Source organism: Coffea arabica, chromosome 11e, assembly GCF_036785885.1.
Source record: "Coffea arabica cultivar ET-39 chromosome 11e, Coffea Arabica ET-39 HiFi, whole genome shotgun sequence".
NCBI classification, from domain to species: domain Eukaryota; kingdom Viridiplantae; phylum Streptophyta; class Magnoliopsida; order Gentianales; family Rubiaceae; genus Coffea; species Coffea arabica.
Window position 1 is genome coordinate 11,743,105 of NC_092331.1, and position 13,143 is coordinate 11,756,247.

Below are 13,143 nucleotides of genomic sequence, written 5' to 3' on the forward strand. Positions count from 1 at the left end.
CCTCAAAACCAATCAACTCCAAAGCTACGAACTCCGATTCCATAGTTGACCGAGCAATAATTGTCTGTCTAGCTGACTTCCATGCTACTGCACCACCACCAAGGGTGAACACATATCCACTAGTGGATTTTGTATCATTTGAATCAGAGATCCAATTAACATCACTGTAACCCTCTAATACAGTGGGAAATCCACTATACAGGATACCAGAATTCATGGTACCTCTCAAATATTTCATTAGTCTGACTAATGCAAACCAATGCTCACGATTGGGATTGTGAGTATATCTACTCAGTTTACATACATCATAAGCTATATCCGGTCTAATGAAATTCATCAGATGCATCAGACTCCTAATAATCTGAGCATATTTAGACTGAGCAATTGGGTCACCATTATTTTTCTTTAATTGAGTGTTAGCGTCATAAGGAGTACTCACAGGTGTCAAATCATAATTTTCAAACTTCCTAAGAAGTCTCTCTGTATAATGTTCTTGTGACAACAATATACCATCACCTCTCCTTATGATTTTAACACCCAATACCATTTTTGTGAGGACTCGTAAAAACTATTATTTTTTTAGCCTAATTTGTGGCTTAATAAATTATTTAATTGGATATTTGCCTCGAGGAATATTTTCTAGTATTATTAGACCTAAATACATGGTAATATAACTTCGTTATATTTTTAAAGTAACTCATTTCATGAATTAATTTCCTGGAGCGCGTTTAGTAAAAACAGTGAATAGTGCTTGAAGATTTTATCCGCTTGAGAGTACAATAAGTTTGGAATATTGGAGACATGTATAATGGACCTAAATTCGGTATTTTAATGTTTAAATACTCAAGTGATAGTTATTAGTACTATCGTTATAAGAATTTCCCGGAGGTTTCGCGTTATAGCGTAAAAAATTGACGGTACGCGTTTTCACACGCGCGACTTTATTTGAGGGACTTTAGACCTTTATTTCGGGACAATTAAGAGTGAATATTATCTACATGAATATAAATACATTGGAGGTTTAGTGCACTAGTGAACCAAACGCGCGAGAAAATCGAGCCCTAATCGCGCCAAACGCACCCTAATGTGAGTTGACTAATGGGTGACTTGAGGCCACAAGTTAATGTCTTCTCTTGGAAGCTAAAATCTGATCACTCTCTCTCTCTCTTGAGCTTCAAACAGCCGGCCAGCTCCCTCCTCTCTCTAACTCATTTGCAACAAAATTTCTGCTCACTAATCTCACTCAAAACCACTCCAAATCATCTCCAAAATTAACCAAACTTGCACCACACCTAGCTTGACACTTGAGGATCATTTTGAGCTGCAAACAAGGGCTGGAAATCACGGTTTTTCTGGGGTAATAGAGGGCCGAAAATTCTGCTGAACATCAACCCAAAGTAAGTGATGATCCACTCTTGAAAACTTGAAGTTTGGAAGCTATCTTACCTTGTTAAGTTCATGCATGCATTTGGTTAGCTTGTGTATGGTGTAAAAATGTGATAGTGGGCTCTTGGAATTCCCACACTTGGGTTATTGTTGCTGATGTGATGATTGATGGTGATTATATTGTTGGTTTAGTGGTTATAATGATGCATTAGTGGTGGGTAATTAGTAGAAACTTCGTTGGGTGTAAGAAGCAAAAACTTCCGATTTTGCCCCTGCCATGTTCGGCCATTTCCAGGCCAATTTTTAATGGTTTAATGGCTTGAATTAGATGTTTATAGGATGTATTAGATGTGTGAAAAATTTCATTGGAAAATATTGAGGTTTGATTGAGCAAATGAATTTTGCTTGAGAAACTAGCAATCTGGAAAACTGTTCGCGTATGATTCTGACCAGTGGTAGTATTTTGGCTATAACTCTGTCCTCGGATGTCGAAATCATGTGCCGTTGGTGGCGTTGGAAACTAGAAATTCCTGGCTTTAATTTGGTATATAATGCACGTTCTGATTCTTTGTGAGCAAGCCGAACCAAATGTTTTAAGTTCGCTGTCCTGTTGCTCTGTTCATCTGGAATGAAGTGTTCAGGCAGCAACTTGATGCCCGATTTTGAACCAGATTGGTGCCGAATTTGGAAATGATTTCTTCTGTGATATTTTACCCCTATGAACGTATTTTCCAACGGCGTAAGCCATGCTCTATTTTGAGTTAAATTGACTGAGTTGTGACTGAAACAAGTGGACTGCTCTGTTTTGGAAAAACCCTAATGTTGGACTGGTTTGGAACAAGATATTGGAGTGAACTTGTTAATTGATGTTCTTGATACTAAACACTTACCAAAGGCATTATGGATGTTTCTTAGGCCTTTATTTCACAAATGAACCATGATTGTATAGTTTGCTTGATTAGACGTTTTGAATTGGGTAATGAAAGTCTCAAGGCAGATTGCCTTATAATTTTCCTGAACTTTGGTTGACTAATTAACTATCTTACCGAAAGTATTTTTCCCTGAAATTTGATAGAGTGGTACCTTTCATATGGGAGTAAAATACTGCCAATTTTGGTACCAATCCAAGTTCGTTTCGATACCCAATTAAATTTCTAGTGTTGGAGGTTCAAAACTGGAAATTCTTCTTCAGTCTTGAATCTTCCTCAACTTGAGGCTACTATATCTTGGTGCTCGAAACTCCGTTTCTCAATCCGCTTGTTTTGTTATACTCTTGGATTGCAACACTATTTGATTTCCAAATTTCAAAGGTTAGTTCAAAACAAGTGAATTTTACTGAATTTCCAAAATTGGCCAAAAACCAACCTTGAAACTGTCTTAGTATTCTACAGCAGTAACTTTGATCCAACTTTTGAATACCTTCCATTTCGAATCATGGAAAAGTGTCTTCTAGAAACTTGTAGTACTCGGAATGTAGTTTCCAATGGTATCAAGCTTTCCAATTTTGGACCTACGTAGTGCAAGATACGATTTTTCTAGAATTGACACCCAAAGCTAAAATTTGACAATTTCTTAGAAATGAGATTTTGGAAACTTGCCTTCTTTTCTCGATACCGATTGAACATTTTGAACTCGATTTCATGAAAAATGTTAGTCTCTTTCTTTAGACTTTAAAACTTTACTCTTGAGCCTCGATTATTAATAATTAAGGCCCAATTCATGAATTCCCTTTAGATTGTACAACCTTCTTTGATAAGTAGGAGTTCTAAGTGATAGTGTATAATAGTTAATGGTTATTTGCTCAGGCGCTCAAGGGGACCTTCAAGAAGAACTCGAAGTGGACGCCTAGACACTTGTTTGAGTATTACTCTCTTGTTGCTATAGGTGAGTGTTCCATATAGGAATACGTAATTGGAATAAGTCTATGACATGCATAACCCATGATTATTAAGTGTTAAGTGCTATATGTTAAGTATTTACCACACTCATGCATATCTGAATAAGGTATACTTGAATTACTTGACATGAAATACCTGAAATATGTATATTTGAACTATTCGATATGAAATGCTTAAAGAGCATATTTATGTGATTACTTGAAATACTAGATATGAAATGTTTGGAGAGCATATCTACATGATGTGTTTAAATGATTAATTATGCTATGACAGCATAAGTCGGTTGGAGTGAATCTCCTCGACCCTTATGTGGAAAAAGTGAAAATCGGCCAATGGTGGCCTATTAAAATGACATATGTCTGCCAATTAACCGTAATTACCACCGTTTACCGTTTACCGTGTTTACTTACCGTTTTCTAATCCATTCGGCTACTTGCTTACTTGATTATCTGCTTACGTGATCACCAACTTACTTGATCACTTGATTATCATGAATCGCATGTTATATGAAGTTGTCCATCATTGTTAGGCGAGTGTGTACTTTACCTCACTCGACCTACTCAAATGATGAATTTTACCTTTTGCCGAATTACTTGATTACTTGTGCATGTTGTAAGCTCTAAGCTGAACTTGGGCCCTGCCTCGGTTACTGACCTACTCGAGCCAGGACTGGGCTCGGTCGGGTAGGTTGGAACCCTGGACAACCGTTTCGGTATACTCGAGTATTACCACTGGAGGGATAAGGTGATGGCCAGTCAAACCGAGGGGATCCGGAAGTCATAAGGTGCAGATGACCGACAGAGTTCCACTGGAACACCGTATCCTTCAATGTGTGTTTATTTTACATAATGATAACCGTTTTATGAAAACGTGCCATACCTATGATATGCTCAAATTACCTGTACAATGATTATTGCCTCATGATAACATGCCATTGTGTAACCTTGAACCATGCGTATGATATGCCCAACTTATTTGATTTATTTGAACTGTTAGAGTGTCTTGGAACCTCACTGGGCTGTGTAGCTCATACCACGTTGTGGATTTCTTTTACAGGGTTCGAGACCAAGGGTGCTCGTGAGTAGTACTAGATTGTTTTCTTTTGAAGACTTTAAGTTATATTATAACGGATGGCTATAGTACCCCTTTTCCATTGGGTTGTATTTAAGCTTGACAGCTGCATAATTGTAAGTGTGAGATATTCGAAGTACTTTAATTATGTATTGAGGTTACTTAAAGTATTTCGAGCTTTTGAATGATCGATTGTAGTGAGTCCCGGCGAGAGCTGGGCAGGCGTCCCGCGGATACCCTTTGGTTCGCCTTAGGGAGAAGTGGGGGCGTCACAGTTGGTATCAGAGCTTAGGCTTCAGATCTTTGTAGTGTATCCTAGGCTTAAATGTTTAGGATGCCGGACTGTGGGACTGGTTTGAAAGTTAAATGATTGCTTGTAGCAATGAAATTTAGAGCCAATTCACGTGGTCTCTACAAAGGAGCAAGATAGGACCAAGTGGTGTTATGGTCCTTACTATGTGATTGAGTAAAGGTTTAAGTGCCCTTCAAAAAAAAAAATGTAAGCTGTGAATCATGAATGTTATAGGTTGTAAAACCTTTATCTTGATAATTGGAGGGAATTTGATATGTATGTTGGGTAGGAATCTCGAATGTGGTGATTTAGTCTTGGGACCGGCCGGCTCGAGTTGTGAATTACCTTATTTCGGATTCTTGTACCCGAGTACTTGAGAGTTGAGGGCAACCATAAGGACTTTATATCTCCATTTTTGGGGAATAAGAATGAATCGATATTTCATGTGAATGGTTGCAGGAAACCAATAATTGTTTGGTTAAGATGGTACAATAATTAAGAGTGGAAGATGGAAAATATTGTAACTCAAAAGATCCTTGTGTTGGGATTGAAATCGAGCATGTTAGGGAATGAGAATCGTCTAGTTCCAATAATCTAGTGAATCCCTACTTGTGATCTTTTATAGTGAGACGATGGGAGTAGAACTTAGAGTCTGCGCCTTGAAGATGAATGTACTTGTGATGATCACTTGTTTATTTTGCTATTGACTTTGACTTGGCATGAACTTTACTTGGCCATAACTTGTTTTATAATTTAATGAACTCTAGTTTGTGTTTACTTGCATAGTGATAATGTTATTTGTGTAAGTGACTTCATTCTCTTTAAATGTTGCTACTGGTATATGAGTATAGTTCAATTTTAACTAAGTGTGAGGGTTATGCATGTGCGTATAGATTAGTTGTGAACATGGAAACTAGAGGACAACGAAAGGGACGTCAACCTAGACAACCCCGAAATGAAAGAGTAGCTAATGGGTCCGGTATTGATCAAAACGTTGAGTCAAGTGTTGGGAGAGGAAATGACCAAATGGGACAAGTTTTAACTCGCATGACGGATATCCTGGAGCTCTTGGTAGCTCAACAAGGTCAAGGTGTTGGACAAGGAAACCAACGTGGAAACCAAGAGATAGGGGAGGATCGAGCTTTAGAGCGGTTTCAAAAATTTTCCCCGCCCAAGTTTGCTGGAGGACCTGATCCAGAGGTGGCTGAGAATTGGTTAGAGAATATAAGAAATATATTCGATGCCTTGGATTACACAGAGGAGAGACAAGTCACCTTTGCTGTATTTCAACTTGAAGGAGCAGCCCGAGCCTGGTGGAATGTTATAAGAAACAAGTGGGAAAGAGATCAAACCCTAAGGACTTGGATAAACTTTGTACGTGAATTTAATGAGAAATTTCTTCCTCCACTTGTCCAAGAAAAGAGAGAAGATGATTTTATAAAGCTTCGTCAAGGAACTTTGAGCGTAGCTGAGTATGAAACACGCTTTACAAAGTTATCTACATATGCCCCAGAATTGGTGGCTACTGAACGGAAGAGAATAAGAAGGTTTATCCAAGGATTAGATTTGGAAATCCAAGATGCCCTTGCTGCAGCACAGGTTGAAACATTTAGTGACGCTCTCGAAAAAGCGCAAAGGGTAGAAAGCACAAAATCTCAACTGAGAGCTCTCCAAGCAAGGAAAAGAGATGCATCTGATAGTACACTAGGAGGAAATGGACCACCACCCAAAGTTAGAAAAGAAGTGGATGGAGTAGGACTGTTATTTCCTGCACCACTCATGATAAAGGAACCAAAAGGAACTATGTCGCGAGGGACTTCAGTAGAACAGACACGATCAAAGAAAACCTCGCAAGCCAGTCAGGTCACAACACCTCGTCCGACTTGTGGATATTGTGGAAGGACGAATCACATTGAAGAAAACTGTTGGCTAAAGGGACGAAAGTGTATGGGGTGTGGGAGTACCAACCATAAAGTTCATGACTGTCCAAGGAGGTATCCACGAGAAACTACTGCTCCACAAGGAAATGGAACTGTCCCTCGACAAGTCAATGGAAGGAGAAACCGACCAATGGCATCAGAAAGAAAGCATAACATGAACACACCACATGGTTCAGAGTTGTCTGAGATTACAGAAGGTATGAATTTCGAGGACGAAATTCTTTTAAGGAGGGGAGGTTGTGAGGACTCGTAAAAACTATTATTTTTTTAGCCTAATTTGTGGCTTAATAAATTATTTAATTGGATATTTGCCTCGAGGAATATTTTCTAGTCTTATTAGACCTAAATACATGGTAATATAACTTCGTTATATTTTTAAAGTAACTCATTTCATGAATTAATTTCCTGGAGCGCGTTTAGTAAAAACAGTGAATAGTGCTTGAAGATTTTATCCGCTTGAGAGTACAATAAGTTTGGAATATTGGAGACATGTATAATGGACCTAAATTCGGTATTTTAATGTTTAAATACTCAAGTGATAGTTATTAGTACTATCGTTATAAGAATTTCCCGGAGGTTTCGCGTTATAGCGTAAAAAATTGACGGTACGCGTTTTCACACGCGCGACTTTATTTGAGGGACTTTAGACCTTTATTTCGGGACAATTAAGAGTGAATATTATCTACATGAATATAAATACATTGGAGGTTTAGTGCACTAGTGAACCAAACGCGCGAGAAAATCGAGCCCTAATCGCGCCAAACGCACCCTAATGTGAGTTGACTAATGGGTGACTTGAGGCCACAAGTTAATGTCTTCTCTTGGAAGCTAAAATCTGATCACTCTCTCTCTCTCTTGAGCTTCAAACAGCCGGCCAGCTCCCTCCTCTCTCTAACTCATTTGCAACAAAATTTCTGCTCACTAATCTCACTCAAAACCACTCCAAATCATCTCCAAAATTAACCAAACTTGCACCACACCTAGCTTGACACTTGAGGATCATTTTGAGCTGCAAACAAGGGCTGGAAATCACGGTTTTTCTGGGGTAATAGAGGGCCGAAAATTCTGCTGAACATCAACCCAAAGTAAGTGATGATCCACTCTTGAAAACTTGAAGTTTGGAAGCTATCTTACCTTGTTAAGTTCATGCATGCATTTGGTTAGCTTGTGTATGGTGTAAAAATGTGATAGTGGGCTCTTGGAATTCCCACACTTGGGTTATTGTTGCTGATGTGATGATTGATGGTGATTATATTGTTGGTTTAGTGGTTATAATGATGCATTAGTGGTGGGTAATTAGTAGAAACTTCATTGGGTGTAAGAAGCAAAAACTTCCGATTTTGCCCCTGCCATGTTCGGCCATTTCCAGGCCAATTTTTAATGGTTTAATGGCTTGAATTAGATGTTTATAGGATGTATTAGATGTGTGAAAAATTTCATTGGAAAATATTGAGGTTTGATTGAGCAAATGAATTTTTCTTGAGAAACTAGCAATCTGGAAAACTGTTCGCGTATGATTCTGACCAGTGGTAGTATTTTGGCTATAACTCTGTCCTCGGATGTCGAAATCATGTGCCGTTGGTGGCGTTGGAAACTAGAAATTCCTGGCTTTAATTTGGTATATAATGCACGTTCTGATTCTTTGTGAGCAAGCCGAACCAAATGTTTTAAGTTCGCTGTCCTGTTGCTCTGTTCATCTGGAATGAAGTGTTCAGGCAGCAACTTGATGCCCGATTTTGAACCAGATTGGTGCCGAATTTGGAAATGATTTCTTCTGTGATATTTTATCCCTATGAACGTATTTTCCAACGGCGTAAGCCATGCTCTATTTTGAGTTAAATTGACTGAGTTGTGACTGAAACAAGTGGACTGCTCTGTTTTGGAAAAACCCTAATGTTGGACTGGTTTGGAACAAGATATTGGAGTGAACTTGTTAATTGATGTTCTTGATACTAAACACTTACCAAAGGCATTATGGATGTTTCTTAGGCCTTTATTTCACAAATGAACCATGATTGTATAGTTTGCTTGATTAGACGTTTTGAATTGGGTAATGAAAGTCTCAAGGCAGATTGCCTTATAATTTTCCTGAACTTTGGTTGACTAATTAACTATCTTACCGAAAGTATTTTTCCCTGAAATTTGATAGAGTGGTACCTTTCATATGGGAGTAAAATACTGCCAATTTTGGTACCAATCCAAGTTCGTTTCGATACCCAATTAAATTTCTAGTGTTGGAGGTTCAAAACTGGAAATTCTTCTTCAGTCTTGAATCTTCCTCAACTTGAGGCTACTATATCTTGGTGCTCGAAACTCCGTTTCTCAATCCGCTTGTTTTGTTATACTCTTGGATTGCAACACTATTTGATTTCCAAATTTCAAAGGTTAGTTCAAAACAAGTGAATTTTACTGAATTTCCAAAATTGGCCAAAAACCAACCTTGAAACTGTCTTAGTATTCTACAGCAGTAACTTTGATCCAACTTTTGAATACCTTCCATTTCGAATCATGGAAAAGTGTCTTCTAGAAACTTGTAGTACTCGGAATGTAGTTTCCAATGGTATCAAGCTTTCCAATTTTGGACCTACGTAGTGCAAGATACGATTTTTCTAGAATTGACACCCAAAGCTAAAATTTGACAATTTCTTAGAAATGAGATTTTGGAAACTTGCCTTCTTTTCTCGATACCGATTGAACATTTTGAACTCGATTTCATGAAAAATGTTAGTCTCTTTCTTTAGACTTTAAAACTTTACTCTTGAGCCTCGATTATTAATAATTAAGGCCCAATTCATGAATTCCCTTTAGATTGTACAACCTTCTTTGATAAGTAGGAGTTCTAAGTGATAGTGTATAATAGTTAATGGTTATTTGCTCAGGCGCTCAAGGGGACCTTCAAGAAGAACTCGAAGTGGACGCCTAGACACTTGTTTGAGTATTACTCTCTTGTTGCTATAGGTGAGTGTTCCATATAGGAATACGTAATTGGAATAAGTCTATGACATGCATAACCCATGATTATTAAGTGTTAAGTGCTATATGTTAAGTATTTACCACACTCATGCATATCTGAATAAGGTATACTTGAATTACTTGACATGAAATACCTGAAATATGTATATTTGAACTATTCGATATGAAATGCTTAAAGAGCATATTTATGTGATTACTTGAAATACTAGATATGAAATGTTTGGAGAGCATATCTACATGATGTGTTTAAATGATTAATTATGCTATGACAGCATAAGTCGGTTGGAGTGAATCTCCTCGACCCTTATGTGGAAAAAGTGAAAATCGGCCAATGGTGGCCTATTAAAATGACATATGTCTGCCAATTAACCGTAATTACCACCGTTTACCGTTTACCGTGTTTACTTACCGTTTTCTAATCCATTCGGCTACTTGCTTACTTGATTATCTGCTTACGTGATCACCAACTTACTTGATCACTTGATTATCATGAATCGCATGTTATATGAAGTTGTCCATCATTGTTAGGCGAGTGTATACTTTACCTCACTCGACCTACTCAAATGATGAATTTTACCTTTTGCCGAATTACTTGATTACTTGTGCATGTTGTAAGCTCTAAGCTGAACTTGGGCCCTGCCTCGGTTACTGACCTACTCGAGCCAGGACTGGGCTCGGTCGGGTAGGTTGGAACCCTGGACAACCGTTTCGGTATACTCGAGTATTACCACTGGAGGGATAAGGTGATGGCCAGTCAAACCGAGGGGATCCGGAAGTCATAAGGTGCAGATGACCGACAGAGTTCCACTGGAACACCGTATCCTTCAATGTGTGTTTATTTTACATAATGATAACCGTTTTATGAAAACGTGCCATACCTATGATATGCTCAAATTACCTGTACAATGATTATTGGCTCATGATAACATGCCATTGTGTAACCTTGAACCATGCGTATGATATGCCCAACTTATTTGATTTATTTGAACTGTTAGAGTGTCTTGGAACCTCACTGGGCTGTGTAGCTCATACCACGTTGTGGATTTCTTTTACAGGGTTCGAGACCAAGGGTGCTCGTGAGTAGTACTAGATTGTTTTCTTTTGAAGACTTTAAGTTATATTATAACGGATGGCTATAGTACCCCTTTTCCATTGGGTTGTATTTAAGCTTGACAGCTGCATAATTGTAAGTGTGAGATATTCGAAGTACTTTAATTATGTATTGAGGTTACTTAAAGTATTTCGAGCTTTTGAATGATCGATTGTAGTGAGTCCCGGCGAGAGCTGGGCAGGCGTCCCGCGGATACCCTTTGGTTCGCCTTAGGGAGAAGTGGGGGCGTCACAATTTTGGGTTCACCCAGATCTTTCATATCAAAATTAGAAAACAAAAATATTTAGTACTATTTACAATACTTAGACTGGTACCAAATATAAGCATGTCATCTACATACAAACTGATTATCATATATTGATCATTCATAACTTTGACATATACACATTTATCCACTTCTACAGATGAGAATCCATCTTTCATCAATACTTGATCAAATTTCTCATGCCACTGTTTAGGAGCTTGTTTTAGGCCATAAAGAGATTTAATTAGTTTACAAACCTTATTTTCTTGTCCAGATACAATACATCCCTCAGGTTAAAACATATAAATTTCTTCTTCTAAATCACCATTTAAAAAGGCTGTTTTGACATCCATTTGATGAATAATAAGTTTATGGATAGAAGCTAAAGCAAATAAAACTCGAATAGACGCAATTCTTGTTACTGGTGCAAATGTATCAAAATAGTCAATATTTTATTTTTGAGAAAATCCTTTTGCTACTAAACGAGTTTTGTACTTTTCTATAGAGCCATCAGAGTTATATTTTCTTTTAAAAATCCATTTGCAACCAATAGGTTTTGCACCAGGAGGTAAGTCCACCAAACTCCAAGTTTTATTTGACAAGATAGAATCAATTTCAGAATTAATTGCTTCTTTCCAAAATTTACAATCAGGGGAAGAAATAGCATCGGAGTATGTTAAAGGATCATTATCAACAAGAAAAGTTTGAAAATCATTTCCATAAGAAAATTCTTTTCTTGGACTTTTACTCCTTCTTAATTCCTCATTCAGAATTATTTTTCTATTTATTTCAATAGGTGCATGAGAAATTTTACTAGACAATGGAAAAATATGTTCAAAGAATTCAGCATTCTTTGTCTCAATAATTGTATTACAATCAAGTACATCACTTTTTAAAACAAGAAATCTATATGCAGCACTATGTTCAGCATATCCAATATACATACAATCAGAAGTTTTACAACCTAATTTTCTTTTCTTAGGTTCAGGCAACAATACTTTAACAAAACATCCCCATACTTTTAAATATTTCAAATTTGGTTTATAACTTTTCCATAACTCATAAGGAGTTTTGCCAGTTTTCTTATGAGATATCCTATTTTGTAAGTGACATGCAGATAAAATAACTTCTCCCCATAAATTATCAGAAGCATGAGAGCTAACTAACATAGAATTCATCATTTCTTTTAATGTTCTATTTTTCCTTTCAGCTACCCCATTAGATTCTGGTGAGTATGGTGGAGTTATTTCGTGTAAAATGCCTTCACGTTCACAGAAATTATCCTCCTCTATCCGATCTAATTCTTTTTATCCTTTTATTAAGTTGATTTTCTACTTCAGTCTTGTAAGATAAAAAAGCATTATGAGTATCATCTTTATTTCTAAGTAGATAAAGCTTAGTGTATCTAGAGTAATCATCTATAAAGGTAACATAATATTTTTTCCCACCTCTAGTCATAGTTTGTTTTAAGTCACCTAAATCTGTATGAATTAAACTTAACAGTTCAGTTTTTCTTTGGACAGATATACAACTTCTCTTTGTTAATTTTGTTTCTGTACATATCTCACATTTATCCATTTTATCATTAACACCAGAAATCAGGCCACAAGATTGCATTTTCTTTATATAACTCATATTAACATATCCTAATTTTGCATGCCATAAAGAAATTGAATCGATAATATAAGCATAAGAAGCATTCTCATTGATCACATTGGAAATGTTAAGTACAAATAGTCCCTGATTACAATAGCCCTTGCCCACAAATACATTATTTTTGGTCATTATAATCTTTTCAGATTCAAATGACACTTTCACTCCAACTTTTCCTAACAATGCTACGGAAACCAGATTTGCCCGAATGTTGGGCACATGCAGTACATCATTGAGAGTCTAAGTTTTTCCTGAAGTGAGTTTCAAGAATACTTTGCCCTTACCCAGAACATTAGCAGTTCGTGAGTCACCAAGGTAGACTACTTCCTCATTATCCCCTATTGGAGTATAGGAGGAAAATGCTTCTCGATTTGCACATATGTGCCGAGTAGCCCCAGAGTCTACCACCCACTTTTTGACATTGGCTGCAATGTTCATTTGAGAGATGACAGCAGCAATTATATCATCTCCTTCGTTTAAGTGCACCTTAGGAGGATTACCATTTGCTTTGTCACCTTCATTAAGTCTGCATTGGACAGTATAATGTCCTGGTTTTCCACAATGAAAGCAATTGC

General features: G+C 37.3%; 1 protein-coding gene and 1 long non-coding RNA gene across 2 annotated transcripts; both read left to right on the plus strand.

The window, feature by feature from the left end:
* The first annotated feature begins 843 nt into the window (after positions 1 to 843).
* Positions 844 to 6,978, plus strand: LOC140021121 (uncharacterized). The gene is made up of 2 exons (XM_072071881.1): positions 844 to 1,397; positions 3,192 to 6,978. Exon 2 carries the CDS (start codon positions 5,473 to 5,475, stop codon positions 6,838 to 6,840), a length of 1,368 nt encoding a protein of 455 aa, XP_071927982.1. The 5' UTR covers positions 844 to 1,397; positions 3,192 to 5,472; the 3' UTR covers positions 6,841 to 6,978.
* Positions 6,979 to 7,118: 140 nt separating this feature from the next.
* LOC140021766 (uncharacterized) lies at positions 7,119 to 10,818 on the plus strand. Its single transcript, XR_011825747.1, has 2 exons — positions 7,119 to 7,672; positions 9,467 to 10,818. It is a non-coding gene; the product is annotated as an uncharacterized lncRNA (long non-coding RNA).
* Positions 10,819 to 13,143: the final 2,325 nt, after the last annotated feature.